This window comes from Dromiciops gliroides, chromosome 3 (assembly GCF_019393635.1).
Source record: "Dromiciops gliroides isolate mDroGli1 chromosome 3, mDroGli1.pri, whole genome shotgun sequence".
NCBI lineage: Eukaryota > Metazoa > Chordata > Mammalia > Microbiotheria > Microbiotheriidae > Dromiciops > Dromiciops gliroides.
In genome coordinates this window covers 584118674-584137808 of record NC_057863.1, presented here as the reverse complement: position 1 = coordinate 584137808, position 19135 = coordinate 584118674, and the positions used below count along the sequence as shown (strand labels likewise).

Here is a 19135-nt window from a genome sequence, read left to right as displayed (position 1 = left end):
GATTCAGGAAGATCTGAGTTCAAATCTAGCCTCAGACACTTGACCCTAGCTGTGTGACCCTGGGTAAGTCACTTAACCCTCATTGCCCCACCAAAAAAAAACAAAGAATCTGTGCCAGATATCCCTCTCTGTTTCTTCCAGTTCTGATAGCATGCTCAATACTGTGGGACTTGGAGGCATGAAGAAGTGAGTTCACATCCTAAAAGATCCTTTCTAGCTACATAACCCTGAGCAAGTTGCTAAACTTTTCTGGGCCTTAGTTTCCTTTTGTGTTAAATGGCATTTAAAATCCCTCTCAGGTCTAAATCGATGATCCTTGGATCCTCCAAACACTTAAATCCTATGATGTCCTCCATTAGTAAAGCATTGGCTCTTTCCCTCTAAACCTCAATCCTGTCACCCCAAGGTTAGCCTCCTTCAGTCAAAGACTGAAGACCACCTTTTTTAGAGTAATTCAGGGAACTGGAAAGGGACTCGTTTCTAAAGCTACATCTGATCTCCCTACTCTAATTCCTGAGGCCTGCCTGATAAGATGAATTGGCTCTCATTTTTGTGTTTTTCTACCTTTCTGTCTCTGTGTCTGTGTTTGTCTGTGCCCCTGTCTTTCTTTGTGTCTCTGTCATGCACATGTGTTCAGACACATACACACATGGACCCACACTGGAAGGAAGAATGAAAACCATTTTTATATGCCTAGTTCCTAATAAAATTCTAGGCACATAGTATTTGCTCGATACAAATTATAGTTGATTTATTGATTATCTAGTTCAGTTAAGACCCTTATAACTCATATTGCTTTCCTAGTCATCCAGGTTCCAAATATCAGAATTGTCTTTTATGCCCCCTCCCTTGGCCCCCAGCTTACATTGCTATCAGGCTACACTAATTCCCGGTATGTCTTCCCTTCCACATCCCCATTGCCAGCAGCTTAGCTTAAAATGTTCACTGCCACTTAGCTGAAGTACTGGAATGGTCTCTACATTTAGGTAAGTTAAAATATATTTATTTCTGGGCATCATATTTGAGGAAGGACATCGAGAATATGAAACAAGTGGCAAAGGTGTCTAGGATGATGGTGGTACTGGGAACCACGATATGTGAGGATTCATTGAAGTAAATGGGGATTTTGAACTTGGAGAAGATTTAGAGTGGAGGAGAGAGGGTAGAAAAGATTGCTTTGTGGAAACATTAGAAGTGTTGTTCTGTGCAAAAGGGATTAGATGTATCCTCTTTGCAGGGTACAGAAGCAAAAAAAGTGGGTGGAAATTGTAGAAAGAAAAGGGGATTTCGGATTAATGTAAGGAAGTACTTGGAAACAATTATAATCATCCCAAAGCGTAATGAATTGGCTCTGAAAACAAAAATTTCTCTTTATTAAGGAGATTTAAGCAGAAGTTGCATGACAACTTGGGGCTATTCTGGAGGTAATTCTTGTTCCTTTGTCAGTTGGGCTAGATTATGTCTAAGGTCCCATAGATTTTATATATGAGTGAAACAAGGTCAAGTAACATATCAGAAAGAAGGAGACCAAACAGAGAGCTGAGTGCTAACCCCCAGAATGAGATGAGCATGATGAAGAAAGCTAAAGACAACAAAAGTGTTTTGTTTTGTTTTGTTTTGCCCACTGTCGGAATTCTGCTTTTTATTTGTTTGTTTGTTATTTTGGAGGAAAAAGGAGGACCAATGGAGGGATAATGGACAACAGAGAAAACTCAGAGATTCTCAATTTTAATTTTTCTTCTGCATTCTCTTCCAAGGTGAATATCTTTGCACAGAAAAAAAACAACAACAACAAAAACAAAAGAAATAGGGAGGTAGAGAGCATTTAGCTTCCATTTATGAATTCAAGTTGCTTGCCACACTTAAGGGAAAGTAAGATCAGTTTGATTGGATTGTAGAGTGTGAGTAAGGGAACGAAGTACTAATTAAATTAGGCTGGGGCTCGGTTGAAATGGATTTTAACTGTGAAACAAAGTAGTTTATATTTACTTCTAGAGCAGGGTTCTTAATCTGGAAGCCATGAACTTATTTTTTTTTCCCCAGGGCAATGAGGGTTAAGTGACTTGCCCAGGGTCACACAGCTAGTAAGTGTCAAGTGTCTGAGGCCGGATTTGAACTCAGGTACTCCTGACTCCAGGGCCGGTGCTTTATCCACTGCGCCACCTAGCTGCCCCTCCATGAACTTATTTTAAGAAATGTTTTCATAACTATTTCAGTATCAATGGTTTTATTTGTAATCCTACATTTTTTATTTTCTATATTTAAAAACATTACTCAGAGAAGGGGTCCAGAGGCTTGACCAGACTACCAAAAGGGTCTGTGACAGAAAAAAAGGTTAAGAATATATGTTCTAGGGGGCAGCTAGGAGTGGATAAAGCACTGGCCCTAGATTCAGGAGGACCTGAGTTCAAATCCGACCTCTCAGACACTTGACGCTTACTAGCTGTGTGACCCTGGGCAAGTCACTTAACCCTCATTGCCCTCCCCCCCCCAAAAAAGAAAAGAATATATGTTCTAGAGGTAATAGGTGACCAGTGGAATAGAATGAGAAGAATAGTGGCATGGTTATATATGAGCTTCAGGAAAATCACTTTGATAAATGAGTAGAGGAATGAATTGTAGTGGGGAGAAATTTGGGGGGGGGGTAAGCCCAGGAAGCCTTTTTTTGCTTAGCCCAAGAAGGAAGAAATGATGGATGGAAGACACAATGATTGCTTTAAGGAAAAATGTAACCATTTAAGTTATCCAAAAGCCACTGGAAGTTATGGGCTTCTCCTGGTTAGGTATCTTCAAGCAACACTTGGATGATTACTTTTTTTTTGTTTTTGTTTTTGTTTTTTTTTAGGCAATGGGGGTTAAGTGACTTTCCCACGGTCACACAGCTAGTAAGTGTCAAGTGTCTGAGGCCGGATTTGAACTCAGGTACTCCTGACTCCAGGGTCGGTGCTTTAACCACTGCGCCATCTAGCTGCCCCGGATGATTACTTTTTAGGTATGGTAAAGTTGAGATTCATTTGGGCATATAGGCTGGGTTAAATGCTCATTAGTTTCCCTCCCAGCTCTAAAATTCTTAGATTCTATTATTCCAGCTCTGAGATTCAATAATCATAATTTTCCAAAGTTTACTTTTAGGTTACTTCTCATATGTTTTAGACGTAACTAACTCAGTTTGCTTAAGAGTTTTTCTTTTTACCCTAACCTAGTTTTAGAGATTACAGAAGTTCAGGCAGCAAAAGTAGTCTTTGCTCTGCCCAACCTGAGAGAAGTTTGGAGATAAAGGTTTATGAGAGAGAAAGGAAAAAGCCAAGGGAGTGGATTTCTAGTGGTTCAGGGAAGAGCATGAGGAAAAAAGGAGGAAAAGCATAGAAGGAAGAGCAAAAAGGAGTAAGGGAGTAACAGGATTGAGAGGAGACAAGGAAGGCAAGGGGAACAAGAATGAGGTGCTAACTAGGAGAAAGGAGAAAAGAAAGGGAAGGGAAGAAGAAGGTAGAAGATAGAAAGGAATAGGAAGAGAAAAGGAGGAGAATGAAGAGGAAGAGAATGAGGAGGAGGAAGGGAAGGGGAAGGAGAAAGAGAAGGAGGAGGAGGAGGAGGGTGGTGGGTAAGATGATGAAAAAGAAAAAAATGTAGAGAAAAAGGAGGGGGACAAATTACTTTTTCCTATTCTTCAGTATTTATTTGTAGGGTCAAAGAAGTTTAGTAGGAATGAGTGAACTGGGGGGATGTGAAGACATAGGCAATGCAGTATATTAGTAATCTAATGTTATTATCATTTGCTATTATAAATAAGGCCAAGAGATCCACAGAGGTTGGGTTTAACAAGAAGGACTTCCCGGATGAGTTGGTTTGTAAATCTACCTTAAAGAAGATAATGGACCAGGATTAGCTAAATGAGTAAGGGAAGTTATCCTAAGTGTTTGCAAGGACTGAAGAACAGGAGATGTTGAGACCTACCTCATCAGAATAGAAGATGTATATGCTGAGCAATAGAATGAGATAGAACTTTGAATAGAGTAGTTTTAGATAACAGAGGTCTTAAATACCAGACTGAGGAATTTGATCAACAATGACCTCTCCCCCTTCCTTTTCTTTCCATGAAATTTGACTGTCCAGCCAGAACAAAGTTTTTAGCATGGGAAGTTCTTCTACTAATGGCACAGGGTTACCTCCCTTCACCCTGACTGGCCTCCCAGGACTTGAAGACTCCCAACACTGGATGTTCCTGCTGCTTGGAGCCCTCTATGCTATCTCTATTGTGGGAAATAGCCTAATACTCTTCATTGTCAAAGAGGAGCAAAGTCTGCACCAACCCATGTACTATTTCTTATCCCTGCTTTCAGTCAATGACCTTGGTGTTTCCTTGTCTACACTGCCTTCAGTGCTGGCCACTTTCTGCTTCCATACCCAAGAGATTGCTTTTGATTCCTGTATGGCACAGATGTTCTTCATCCACCTCTTCTCTTTCATGGAATCTGGGATTTTACTGGCCATGAGCTTTGATCGTTATGTAGCTATCTGCAATCCACTAAGGTACTCTACCATTCTCACTGATGCTCGAGTTGCGCAAATGGGCCTGTTCATTGGTATCCGCAGCTTCTGTGTGGTTTTTCCATTGCCCTTCCTCCTAAAGCGTCTGCCCTTCTGCAAAGCCAACATCCTGTCCCATGCTTACTGCCTGCACCCAGACCTGATCCGTCTACCCTGTGGGGATATCACGATTAATAACATCTTTGGCCTGTGTATTGTCATCTCTACCTTTGCCCTAGATTCTGCACTCATCCTCCTCTCCTATATTCTCATCCTCCGCTCTGTGCTAGCTATAGCCTCTCAAGAAGAGCGGCTTAAAACACTCAACACTTGTGTGTCTCACATATGTGCAGTACTTATCTTCTATGTGCCCATGGTGGGTGTATCCATGGTACATCGTTACGGGAGATATGCACCACCATATGTGTTTACACTAATGTCCCTTGTCTACCTCTTTGTCCCTCCCATGCTCAATCCTGTCATCTATTCCATCAAGACAAAGGAGATCCGTCGAAGGCTGATCAGGTTATTACCTGTGACTAAACTCTGAATAGTGGAAGCTGGCAGAGAGGGTAATAGCCACACACCAAATAATCCTGTCAAGTTTTCTGTGACTTTAAGTGTTGGTTTTATATGATGTACACAAAGATTTTGGTGGCTGCCATTTGTGTAAAGTCTAACATACTGGGTCTTTTGGAGAATAGGGGTCATGATATGTTATGAGCAGACAGACTTCTCATTCTAGGTTAACTCACTGAGTCATAGCCTCTTGCACTCATTTCCACCAGATTTCACATTTGCTCTGCATGTTACTATAATGTTTACACTAGTCCAGCTTTTCACAGCAAGCATAATGTGAATTATATCATAGACATGATTTTATTTTCCCATAGAAATAAAGTTTCCAGCAGGGAAGTTCCTGAGAAAGGACTTGGTTTCAACAAAATTGCAGTCATGAACAACTATTTTCTTTTTCGTTTTGTTTTGTTTTTGTGGGGCAGTAAGGGTCAAGTGACTTGCCCAGGGTCACACAGGTAAGTGTCTGAGGTCAGATTTGAACTCAAGACCTCTTGAATCCAGGGCTAGTGCTTTATCCACTGTGCCACCTAGCTGCCCCCCTCCCCAACTATTTTCTTTTAAGCAAAAGTAGAATAACTATCATCTAGTTTAAACTCCTAAATACCATACTTGTGTTAGGGATTAAAGGACCAGTGGACATCTTGGGGTTTAGATTTCAAAGGGACATGCACTCCCCTCTTAGTCTTGAGAGGAATTGGGCACAGTGGAGATCCTTGAGACAGATGGTGGAATAAAATCATACCCTAGAGTCCTTAAAGAGATATACACAGGCAAGGAAAGATACTAAGAAGAATCAATCAATTTGTCAATCAATAAACCTTTATTAAGTATCTGCTATGTGCCAGAGGCTGTGGTAATTGCTAGAGGAAATAGGATCTCAGTAGCTTGACTTTCAGGAACAAAGGGTCAGCTTTCACAGTCCTAGACCAGCCTTAATGAGCTTAGCCAGAAACACTGTGGTACAGAGGAAACAAGCAAAAGAACACAGAAGCAGTAGGGTGGAGCTTTAGTAGAAAAGGAAGAAATCAAGGAGGACCACTGACTTCTCTAGGAACGTCAGAGTACAGAAGACTTGGGCTGAATCCACCAGTTGTTCCCACTTCTTCAAGGACTGAGAGTAATTCTAAGAACAGGTCTGCTTCTTCCTTAATTCTCCTGCCTGATACCTGTCCATTAATAGACATATAAAACATATCTACTGGCTTTTTTACCCAGCTAATTCCATAACCTGAATTTTGCTTTATCCTTTATGAAGGGGTCATGCCTTATTTAGAGATAAAAATAAATTTAAATCAGGACAGAGACAAACCTTTCTGTAAATGTAAGGAACTTTTCCTAACGGAGACCTTTAAACTACTGTCGTTATACTCCTAATTTTTCCTAGAATATAAACCCTGGAAAGTAATAGCAGGCTTATAGTAGGCAATGGAGCTGAGAAGCCTAGGCTAAGAAAGGAGCATACCACACTTTTTGTATCTTTGGTGTGGCTTGATAAAATCTAGAAACTAAAAGGGGGAAGGGAAAAGAAGTCAGTGATAAGGAGTCTGCAGTCCAGCTATACCCTCCACTTCAATACCACCCAACCACCATGCATTTTTTAATATTTTATTTTCAATTAATTACATTGTTAAAACAATTTTAACACTTTTTTAAGGTTTTGAGTTCCAAATTTTATTCCTCTCTCCCTCTACTCCCCCTTCTCTGAGATAGTAAACAATCAGATATAGGTTACATATATACTGTTAAGGGTTAAAATTCTAGCTAAACTGTCTAAAATATCTAATGAGTGGTCGCCAATAAATTGTAAGCTTTAGCAAGAGTTAGACTTTTAAGCATTTATTAAGGAGAATAAGAATTTGGTAAAGAGAGAGAAGAAGGCCTAGATTCCTATCTATTAAAGGGAGAGCACATTTCTAGCTCCCTTCTCCGCCAGCGTCCAAAGGAAAGAGCCCCAGAGTCAGCGCCAGTCTCTTCCTTCCTCCTCCCACTAGTCCGCGTCACTTCCTCCCGCCAAAGAAAAGACTCCTGGTCTTGCCCTCAAAGACCTTCGCTTCATGGGCAGAAATCTTCTACAGTAAGTATCCAGCAGGTGGCATCATTCCAATCGTTACAATACATACATGTGTAGGTATGTATGTTTATGTATATTGCATATATATGATTGCATATATTCAATACATAGACATGCATTGCATCTATATGCTATGCAGATGCAATACATATATGAAATCATGTAAAACATTTCCATATTATTCATTTTATATAAGATGAAAACACACAAAAAAGAAAATGAAAATAGTACACTTCAGCCTTTATTCACACAACATCAGTTCTTTCTCTGGACGAAGATAGCATGTTTCATTATGAATCCTTTGGAATTGTCTGGGATCTTTGTACTGTTGAGAATAGCTGTTATTCACATTTCTTTATCATCCAATATTGCTGTTACTGTGTACAATGTTCTCCTGTTTCTGCTCACTTCATTTGGCATCAGTTCACATAAGCCTTTCTAGGTTTTTCTGAACTCATCCTGTTTGTCATTTCATCTAACACAGTAATATTCCCTCACAATCATATACCACACCTTGTTCAGCTATTTCTCAATTGATAGGCATCCCCACAATTTTGAATTTTTATGTAACACAAAAAGAGCTGATATAAATATTTTTGTAAGGATGAATACTCCACCCCACCCCTTATTTTTCTCTTTGGAATACATACCTAGCAGTGGTATTGCTGTATTGAAGGGTATGCATTGTTTTATAGAATTTTGGGCATAATTCCAAATTACTCCCTAGAATATCAAACACCATTGTTACACAATTACAAAGCAAGGCACGCAAAATGGGCATAAACACAATAATATATGTGTTGTAGATAGAGTATTGTTCTTACAGTCCGGAAGACCTGGATTAGAATCCATCTTGACGTGCACAATCTTTAACTGTTCTACCATAGCTGAATTATTATACACCTCTGGGGTATCGAGGAGGACTAGCCCACCTGTTGTGACATCTAGCTAAGCCCTTCTCAGGGTGGCTTTCTACCTTTGGTGTCCACTTGCCATCCATCTCTCCCCTTTGGCTCCTAGAAGCTATTACATGTGCACTGGCCACACACGGGAAATCGTCTCCGTCGACAGGCTAAAGCAGCTTCAGAGTAACCAACAAGTCTCAAACCTGACAATTAGTTAGGGGGATGTCTATCCCAAGCATGTGAAGACTTTCTTGGCAAAACAGACAAATGAGAACAACTTATTCTAATAGGACATGAAGGAGGGGAAAACAAGCCCTGGGGGAGGGGGAGGCACTTAGAGCTTTGCCAGACATTGAGGATGCCAAGGTTATCCACTGTATCCTGAACCATCAACAGTCACCTTGACTTTTGTCTTGTCACTAGATTTCAATGACTCTGGAAGAGAGAAGCTGACATACCACTCTGCCTCAACATAAATCCAATTTATATGCAAGTCCAAAAGATATTATACATCTCTAAAACTTGGTTACTTCATCTGTGAAATGGAGATTATCATTATCTGGCTGAGTTTAATGGAGGCTAAAATGAAATAATGAAAGTAAAGTGTTTTGCAAAATTTAAACTGACCTAAAAATGTCTACTATTATTATTCTACAGAGAGTATGTAAATAACTAATAAAACATACAACTGGACTAGTATAAAACTTATATATTTTAAAATGAATCTTGTATAGTCCTGGGAAAAGCTTCATGAGTGGCAAAGCCTGATAGATTAGTTATGCAGAACTATTTACCAATATAAGACCATTAAGCTCTGTGCCTTCAAAGAACTATGAGGCTGAACTGGCATCAGGGAGGGTAGAGAGAAATGGAGGCAGCAAGGAATTCTGAGGGAGAAAAGAAGACAGGCAGGTATTAAGGCCAGGACCTTTTTTATTTTTTTTTATTTTTTTATTTTGTGTAGGTTCTAGTCAAGTTGAGTCAACAAGCATTCATGAAGTACTTACTATGTTCCAGGTACTGTACTAAACAATGTATTGTGCACTTATTTTTTTTCTCCTACCCACAAGAAAGAATTCTTGTATCACATAAGCATAGTCAAGCAAAATATATTCTTTCACTGGTCATGTAAAATGTATTTCTTATTCTGCATATTAGTTTATTTCTCTGACATGGGGTGGGCAGTATTCTCCTTTATTAGTCCTCTGAAATCATGGTTGATCATTTGGTTGATCATAATTCTAAAGTCTTTCCAAATTACTCATTTTTATAATACTGTAGGGGCCAAATTTTAATTGGGGAGTGTTAGCTAGGCAGTTTGCTGCAATATTGGGGCAAGGAAGGAGACCAACAGCCTCCCTCAAAAGCAGAGCAGGGTTTATTAACAAGAATGAACTTAAAAACACAAGCAAGAAAAGTAGAATTAAGGAAAGGAAAAAAAAATGGGGGAAGAGAAATAATAGAACCTGAATAACACCACCTCCCAGGAATCAGCTGAGAACACTCTGTGTCCTGTCACTTTCCAGCTTCAAGCTAGAATGGTGAAACTTCTCCCTTCTCTTTCCCAGAAGACCCCAGGCTGACCACACACAGCCCCAAGCCAATTGGCTGGCAGCCCTGACTGACAGTCACATGACTACCCTCACTGGGTTTCCAGTCATTATAATTTTGCCAGGCTCATGTAGGTGTCATGGAGTGGTGATGAGGTGAGGTGCCAGTGCCATGGCTATGGCTACAACCAGTGGGTGGAGCACTGTGCCATTGCTGAGGCACACACCGGAGCCCCAGGTCAGTGTGCAGGCTGGGAGTTTTAAAAATTCTAGCCAAAACACGGGGTCATAAAAACCTCAAATAACAATTATTTACAATACTGATGTTATTGTATAAATTGTTCTGGTTTTGAGCTCTTCACTTTGCATCAGTATATTATATGATCTTTCTCTGTCTCTTTTGAAGACATCTCCTTCCTCATTTCTTACAGCACAATAATATTCCATTATATTCATATATCACAATTTGTTCAGCCATACCCCAACTGACAGTCATCCCCTTAGCTTTCAGTTTTTATTTTTGCCACCATAATAAAAGCTAGCTGCTCTAAATATTTTTATATGTATAGAAACTTTTCCCACTTTCTTTGACCTCGTTGAGTTGTATACCTAGCTGTGGTATTGCTGGGTCAAAAAGCATGCACAGTTTAGTAACTTCTGACAAAATGCCATTCTAAACAGATTAGTGAAAGATATATAATTGCCAAAGGCCACTGAGATTTAGGAGAATCTAACTGTTCTTGGGCTAGAGGAAGCACTTCAATCTGACCTGATAATTCTACACCAAAAAGAACCCTGTTGCCTCCTACCACTGTCATTGACATGACTGTGCCATTTGGGATCAGATATTCTGATTTTGAATCATCCAAAGCTTGCAAAATTGTAAAATATTAAGTAGTGTGTCAGCATCTAGTGCAAGAAGGCTATAAAGCTTACAGTAATGTGATGATTATGGGGGCTGTGAGAGGTTATGCTATCTATACAAACTGAAAAGCAGCCAGAGGTATGACACTCTCATAAGAAAACTAATGGTGAGTTGCAATTGGTAGAATGAAGATACTTACAGCCAGCATATCAACCACAAGAAATAGTATACAGATAAGTGAGAGATCATGAATTTCTTTTCTTATTATTTTAGTAGGGGTCATTAGTCTTGCTGTTTTTTATATCAAGATACCGCCTTTTTTCTGTTTCTCATTTTTTTCTAAGAGTATCTCTAATATTATTTTCCACTTTTTTTTAAAAGAAAATGGTTATGTTTAAGATCTAATTGTCATCACTGTGTCTGGATTTGCCCACATTAATGTAAACTACAGAATAATATTCATCAAGTTAAAAAGCATTTATTAAGAGGTTATTTTGTGGCAGGAATAAAAAAGAAAGGCAAAAACAGCCCCTGCTTTCAAGGAGCTAACAGTTCAATGGAGGGGTCAACATGCAAAGAACTATATTCAAATAAGCTTTAAAACTGCACAAAGTCTTTTGGGACATGCTGAATACAGAATGATTTGGGGGCAATTTCAGAGGGAACATATTAGCATTAAGGGGATTTTTGAAAGGCTTTAAGTAGTGAGTAGTGTGTAGTAACTGAGTTTTAAGTGTAGCTAAGCTATAAGACAGTGTTTCTTCTCTTCGAACTTAGATCCACTAGGGTGAAAGCAGGGTGGTGTGAAGTGGCCAGATCAGACAGTGTATATATAGCGTAATTTTGAGCAATATTTAAAGAATGACTACCTTGAGAAATGTATAGTGGCTAGATCATAGAAAGTTAACAGTTTCATTGTATAGCACATTGATTAGACTTTGCTATAGAGATTGTTTCTTCTATTTGTATTCTCAATATTGAGCACAGTGCCTGGCACGCAGTAAACACATACCAAATACAGATTGAGGCTAATAAAATAAACAAGATCGTTTAAAAGTTTATACAATACAGTTTAAAACCAGACTGACCTGTAGCTTTCCTTCCTCCCTTCTCCCCTTACTTCTTTCTCAGCAGAAAAGTCATAATAAAGACAAAAAATGTCCTCTCTCCTTATTCTGTTGTCTCATCAGCGATTTGCAATAAAGAACATAGTCTAATCTCTCTATTCCTTCTCAGCAGCGGAGTATATACAGACTAAGCTGCAAACATTTTCCCCCAATGGACACGTGTAAAAGTTTCCAAACCAAACCTACATAAGAACTATTTTCACAAATGACCAACCTGACTGCTATACAGAACAGACCAGGTGGTGAACAGACTGACACCAATAGAGCTTTGCATAGTAATGGACCTTATACAAAAATGGGCAGATCCGAGTGACTTTTTTTTTTTTCCAGCTGGAGATAGGCGCATTGATTTCTTCTATCGGATCTGAAAGGGAGTCGGGGCTTGTGCACCTCCCTCTAGCTCTGACTTCTCATGTTCCCAGGTTCAGACTCGCCTGGTCCTAAAGTCCTTCAGATTCAGGCGGGGCCGGCCTAGGTCTCTTGCGGTGGGTCAGTCCGCATTCATTATGCACTAGGGGGAGCACTGAGCTAAGCGCGGGGTAAAAGTCTTTGCCCTAGAAGAGCTCATGGTCCAACGGAGGAAGCGACAAGCAAAGAACTACGAACGGACAAGATAGAGACTAGGTAAATTCGGGGTAGTCTCCGAAGGGGAGCTAGCACAGAAATTGTCACAGAAATTGCCGCCATTTGTTCTCAGGGGTCTTCTGTACGGAGTTCAAGACACAGTAAAAGGCAAGGTAAAGACAGACACACAATTGATAACTCAGCGAACACTCCCTTCCGGGAGAGGGCGGGATTCGCTCAAATCACTACCTCTTAAGTGCCACAGCGCTTCGTTTTCCCTCCCTCCGTCCTCCTGTCTCTTCCCCCTACGGGACACCGTAGGGAGTGAGTGACGCCATCACGCTCCGAGGAGAGTGACGACCCCACGCACGGCTGCACGCTGTCTCGGTAGGACGAAGTAGCTCGGTTTTTCCTTCGGCCGGGGCCAGCCGCTGGCAGCCTCAGTATCTGTACATCGGGCGCCTCTTGCGTAGCCTTGGTCCTCCCCTCCCCTCGGTCTACGATGGGCCGCACGTCCAAGGACAAGCGCGATGTCTATTACCGGCTGGCCAAGGAGGAGGGCTGGCGGGCCCGCAGCGCTTTCAAGCTGCTGCAGCTGGACGAGGAGTTCCAGCTTTTCCGCGGCGTGAAGCGGGCTGTGGATCTTTGCGCCGCCCCGGGGAGCTGGAGCCAGGTGCTGAGCCGCAAGCTCGGGGGCTCCGGGCAGCCGAGCTGCATCGTGGCCGTGGACCTGCAGGCCATGGCGCCCTTGCCCGGGGTGGTGCAGCTCCAGGGGGACATCACCAAGGCGTCCACGGCGCAGGAGATAATAGGGCACTTCGAGGGACAGCCGGCTGACCTGGTGGTGTGTGATGGTGCCCCCGATGTGACCGGGCTGCACGACATCGACGAGTACATACAGGCGCAGCTCCTCCTGGCCGCTCTCAACATCGCCATCCACGTTCTGAAGCCCGGCGGCAGCTTCGTGGCCAAGATCTTCCGTGGCCGCGACGTCACCCTGCTCTACTCGCAGCTGCGCCTCTTCTTCCCCGACGTGGTGTGTGCCAAGCCCAGGAGCAGCCGCAACTCGAGCATTGAGGCCTTCGCCGTGTGCCGCGGCTTCACGCTCCCGGAGGGCTACGTGCCCAGCATGCTGAACCCCCTGCTGGACCATAGCTACCACGGGGATTTCAACCAGCTCGAGGGCCCCACGCGGCTCATCGTACCCTTCCTGGCCTGCGGGGACCTCAGTGCCTATGACGCCGACCGCACCTACCCACTGCAGTTGGAGGGCAGCCCGGAATACCGCTACACGCCTCCCGCACAGCCACCCATTCGGCCGCCCTACCAAGAGGCCTGCAAACTCAAGAAGTCTGGGGGCCTGGGCCGGGGCATGCTGCAGCCCGGGGCCCTGCTCGATGCCCAGGAGCGGGCAGCTGCCCACCCCGAGAACGAGGGCGAGCAGGCTGTGGAAGCCCTGGGCAGCCTCTCCTTGGACCCCTAGGGAGGAGGCCTTCGCCTTCCCCTCCCTCAGAAAGGGCCTCTGGAAACACCCCTACCAAGGAGTGTAATCCTCAGCTGAAAGCTCTTCCTTTGATTCTTCCCAGTCATTGCCTTGACTAAACATAACAGAGCTTTAGTTGGGACTGATAGAGATGGGATGGATTGGGGGGAAATATTTATACATGTATAGAGGGTGTGTGTATGTATACATACACATATATATGTATATATACACATATATGTATACATATGTATACATACACACGTACTTGAGATAGATACCTTTTGATTTACACTTATAAAATAAAATTTCCTATTTTTCTTAGATTTTTGGCTATTTTCTTTTTGTTTTTGTTTGTATTTTTTGTGGGGCAGTGAGGGTTAAGTGACTGGCCCAGGGTCACACAGCTAGTAAGTGTCAAATGTCGGAGGTGGGATTTGAATTCACGTCCTGAATCCAGGGTGGGTGCTTTATCCACTGCCACCTAGCTGCCCCCTCTGTTTTCTTTTTAAAATGGTTTTTTTCTGATGCCTAAACTCCTAATATCCCACCTCCCAGTGAGCCATTCCATATGTAATAAGAGTTTTTATTTTAACAAAAAGGAAGCCAAGGAGGGGGGAAAAGAATAAAAAACCCATCAGTACTTTCCAAAAAATTGAAAATATATGCAAAGTTGCATACCCAGGGAAGCTCCCACCTCTGCAAAGCAGTAGGGGAAGGTATCTTCTAATATGTCCTGAGGCCATGTTTTAATTTGTAATATAGCATTTACTCTTAGTTATTTTGTGGGTTTTAGATTTTTTTTTTTAATTTTGGTGAGGCAATTGGGGTTAAGTGACTTGCCCAGGGTCACACAGCTAGTAAGTGTTAAGTGTCTGAGGCCCGACCTGAACTCAGGTCCTCCTGACTTCAGGGCAGGTGCTCTATCCACTGCACCACCTAGCTGCCCCGGGTTTTAGATTTTTATAGTTGAAAAGGTGGTTTGGATTTTTGTTTCCTGGAATATGAAATAAACAAACAAGTGTTTATTGATTGTTGAGTAACTCTTGTCATCCTACTTTCTAATTTTCTTTTTCTTGATGCCTTTTTGTTTCTTTTTAAACTTAGAATTGAAGTACAAATACTTAGGTGCAAAGTCACAATAGTAACTCAGATCTCAAAGTTTATTCTTTTGCTGAAAGTGATAGTTTTTTTGGGGGGGGGTCAGGTTATGAGAAGCATGGTATTATTTGCCACTTTGCTTTGTAATTAACTACAATCAACTTAGATGTTTATTTCAAACTTAACAAAATTTTGAAACTAGCCAATTTGCTTTACAAAGTAAAAAAAAATTACAAAAGTGAATAAATATCAAAAAAAAGTTAGGAATCATGTCAAGGAGCAGAACAATTTAAAAAAAAATTTTTTTTTTTACAAAAAAGGAAAACGGAAAATGGAAAAACCACTAGGGTGAAGCCCAGGGTCCAGAGAGAAAAGGGAAAGAAAGTTCTTTGCCCTTCACGTGGGAGTAGGGACCTATGTCTCAGGGTCTTTGCAGGTGATGGATGAAGCTCCTTATAGAGCTGCTTCTGCTTTGTGTTTCCAGGGGAGCATAATGAGAGCGGTTCAGGCTTCTGAAAGCTGTTACAAGGAGGCATGTTTCAAGAATTGGCAGTGTTTATCTCAGAAAAGAGAACAGTAAAGCAGAGGAAGATGAGTGGGTTTTTAAGAATTTGAAAGACTATTCAGTAGACTTAATAGTGAAGGGGGTAGATTTCTTCAATGTGGTGTCAAAAGGAAGCACTAGAACAAAAGGGTTCTATCAGAAGGAGGCACATTTTGGGTCAACATAAGAACTCAAACTATCTGGAAAGACCATGGAAAGAATACTCAAGCTTAAATCAGAAGTCCTAGGTTTAAGTCCTTTGGCTCCATTGCGTGACTGACCTTGGCCAAATTGCTTAAGCTTGTTGGGGCTACCATTTCCTCATCTAAAATGGTGTTAAAATTTGAAACGTGGTAGTAGAGAGGGTAGAATTTGTCATTTGAAGTCAGGAAAAGCCTCAATTCTTAAAAGATTTTCTAAGTATAACATCATATCATCTGCAAAGAGTGATAGTTTTGTTTCCTCATTCCCTATTCTAATTCCTTTAATTTCTTTTTCATTTTATTTTATTTTTTTTATTTTTTGGTGAGGCAGTTGGGGTTAAGTGACTTGCCCAGAGTTACACAGCTAGTAAGTGTTAAGTGTCTGAGGCCAGATTTGAACTCAGGTCCTCCTGAATCCAGGGCCGGTGCTCTATCCATTGTACCACCTAGCTGCCCCTCTTTTTCATCTTTTATTGATATAGTTAACATTTCTAGTACAATATTAAATAAAAGAGATGATAATGGGCATCCTTGCTTCACTCCTGATTGTATAGAGAAGGCTTCTAGCTTATCCCTATTACAGATAATGCTTGCTGATGGGTTTAGTTAAATATCATTTTAAGGTAAACTTTTATTCCTATGCTCTCTAGTGTTGTTGTTTTCTTCAGGGCATTGAGGGTTAAGTGACTTGCCTAAGGTCACACAGCTAGTAAGTATCAAGTGTCTGAGGCCGGACCTGAACTCAGGTCCTCCTGAATCCAAGGCCAGTGCTTTATCCACTGCGCCACCTAGCTGCCCCCTCTAGTGTTTTTAATAGGAATGGGTGCTGTACTTTGTCAAAGGCCTTTTCTGCATTTATTGAGATAATCATATTGTTTCTGTTGGCTTTGTTATTGATACAGTCTATTATGCCGATAGTTTTTCTAATATTGAACCATCCCAGCATTCCTGGTATAAATGCTATCTGGTCATAGTGTATGATCTTTGTGATGTATTGCTGTGACCTTTTTGCTAGTATTTTATTTAAAATTTTTGCATCAATATTCATTAGCGAGATTGTTCTATAATTTTCTTTCTCTGTTTTGGCTCTTCCTGTTTTGGGTATAAGCACCATATTTGTCTCATAAAAGGGATTTGGTAGGACTCCACTTATTCCTTCAAATAATTTATATAGTATTGGGATTAATTGTTCTTTAAATGTTTGGTAGAATTCACTTGTGAATCCATCTGGTCCTGGGGAGTTTTTCTTAGAAAGTTAATTGATGGCTTGTTCAATTTCTTTTTCTAAAATTGGGTCATTTAAGTTTTTTATACCTTCTGTTAATCTGGGTAATTTATATTTTAGTAGATATTTATCCATTTTATTTAGATTGTCAAGTTTATTGGCATATAATTGGACAAAATAGTTCCTAATAATTGTCTTAATTTCCTCTTCATTGGTGGTGAATTCACCCCTCTCATTTTTGATATTTGTAATTTGATTTTCTTTTTTCCTTTTTTTTTGATCAAATTAACCAGTGGTTTATCTATTTTATTGTTTTTTTCATAAAACCAACTTCTAGTTTTATTTATCAATTTCAGTGGTTTTCTTATTTTCAGTTTTATTCATCTCTTTTTGATTTTCAGGATTTCCAATTTAGTGTTTAGTTTGGGATTATTAATTTATTCATTTTCTAGTTTTTTTTTTAGTTGCATACCCAATTTGTTAATCTGCTTCTCCCCTATTTTATTGATGTAAGCAGTTAAGGATATAAATTTTCCCCTAAGTACCACTTTGACTGCATCCCATAAATTTTAATATGTTGTCTTATCATTGTCATTTTCTTTAATGAAATCATCAATTATTTCTATGATTTGTTCTTTGACCCACTTGTTTTTTAGGATCAGATTATTTAATTTCCAATTGATTTTTAATCTTTCTTTCAATTGTCCATTATTGAATGTAATTTTTATTGCATTATAATTATAATTAGGTTGTAAACCTAACTCCTTTGCCTTCTGTTATATCATATTCTAAGTTGACAAATGCTGTGTAATTCTGATTGTAGCTCCACACAATTTGAACTCTTTCTTTTTGGCTGCTTGCAATACTTTCTCCTTGATCTGTGAGCTTTGAAATTTTGCTATGATGTTCTGGGGAGTTTTCATTTTGTTATCTCTTTCAGGCAGTGATCAATGGATTCTTTAAATTTCTATTTTGCACTCTGGTTCTAATGTATCAGGGCAGTTTTCTTTGATAATTCTTGAAAGATATTGCCCGGGCTTTTTATTCATTCATTCATTCATTCATTCATTCATTTATTTATTTATTTATTTATTTATTCATTCATTCATTCATTCATTCATTCATTCATTTATTTATCTATCTATCTATTTATCTATTTATTTATTTATTTGATCCTGGCTTTCAGGTAGTTCAATAATTCTTATATTATCTCTCCTGGATCTGTTTTCTAGTTCAGTTGTTTTTCCCATTAGAAATTTCACATTTTATTCTATTAAAAGATTTAGTTTTATTGTATCTTAATACAATAGAGTCATTAGTTTCCATTTGTTCAATTCTTTTTTTTTTTTTTTTGATGAGGCAATTGGGGTTAAGTGACTTGCCCAGGGTCACACAGCTAGTAAGTGTCAAGGGTCTGAGGCTAGATTTGAACTCAGATACTCCTGAATCCAGGGCCAGTGCTCTATCCACTGCACCACCTAGCTGCCCCTCAATTCTAATTTTTAAAGAATTATTTTCTTCAGTGATCTTTTGTACTTCCTTTTCCATTAGGCTAAATCTGTTTTTTAGGGAGTTATTTTCCTCAGAAAATTTTTGTATTTCTTTTTCATGGTTCTGTTGCATTACTTTAATTTTTTTCCCCAGTTTTTCTTCCACTTCTCTAATTTGCTTTTTAAAGTCCTTTTTAGGCTCTTCCAGGAATTCTTTTCGGCCCTGAGACCAATTTCCTTTTTTCTTTGAAATTTTACCTGTAGCCATTTTGTTACCATTGTCCTCCTCTATGTTTATGCCTTGATTTTCCTTATAATCATTAGTAACTCTCAATAGTTATGCTTTTTGTTTGTTTCTTTTTGTGCTCATTTTTGTGCCTTTTTTGTGACTTGGTACTTTTATGAGAGAGTTGGGCTCTCTTCCTGCACTGTCCTAAGTTTTTTTCTGCCAAGGTCTGGCTTTCACTGGGCTCCAGGACTTATCCACTTATTTTCTCTGTAGAATAAGCTTCCTTTCTGACTGGTATTGGGGGGTTAGTCCTCCCTTTTGGCCTCCCCTGGGTGTGGTCTGGTCTTCTCCAGGGGTGGTATTGTGGTGCTGGGTTGCAAAAGTTGACAAAGTCTGGTGGCTTTCCTTGGAGGAGTGATCTTGGTCTGCCCCAGGGGTGGTGCCCTGCTACTTGTTTGTTCTGTTAGCAGTGTTGAGGCCCTGCTGCTGGGTTGCTCAGGTAACTGAGTCACTCTACTAGCAGGCCATGGTAGGGTAATTTTATTGCAGATCTGCTGAGGGTTGGAGCCCCGTGCTGCTGGTTTGCCCCGGAAACAGTCTCTCTGCTGGTAGGTCCCAGGGGCATGAACTTGCTGTTGACCAGTCTTGGGTGGGGCTTAACTACTGGTCAGC

General features: G+C 40.5%; 2 protein-coding genes across 3 annotated transcripts; both read left to right on the top strand.

Annotated features, from left to right (window-relative positions):
- The first annotated feature begins 4132 nt into the window (after window positions 1–4132).
- On the top strand, window positions 4133–8289 carry LOC122750071 (olfactory receptor 51I1-like). 2 transcript variants are annotated; one of them, XM_043996727.1, is made up of 2 exons: window positions 4133–5052; window positions 8265–8289. In XM_043996727.1, the coding sequence occupies exons 1-2, from the start codon at window positions 4133–4135 to the stop codon at window positions 8287–8289; spliced, it is 945 nt and encodes a 314-aa protein (XP_043852662.1). The 2 variants fall into 2 exon arrangements, with proteins under 2 accessions (XP_043852662.1, XP_043852661.1); XM_043996726.1 differs by lacking the exon at window positions 8265–8289 and having other exon boundaries at window positions 4133–5077.
- A 2776-nt stretch (window positions 8290–11065) lies between these two features.
- On the top strand, window positions 11066–13997 carry FTSJ1 (FtsJ RNA 2'-O-methyltransferase 1). The gene has a single exon (XM_043995015.1). The coding sequence runs from the start codon at window positions 12691–12693 to the stop codon at window positions 13669–13671; it is 981 nt and encodes a 326-aa protein (XP_043850950.1). The 5' UTR covers window positions 11066–12690; the 3' UTR covers window positions 13672–13997.
- Window positions 13998–19135: the final 5138 nt, after the last annotated feature.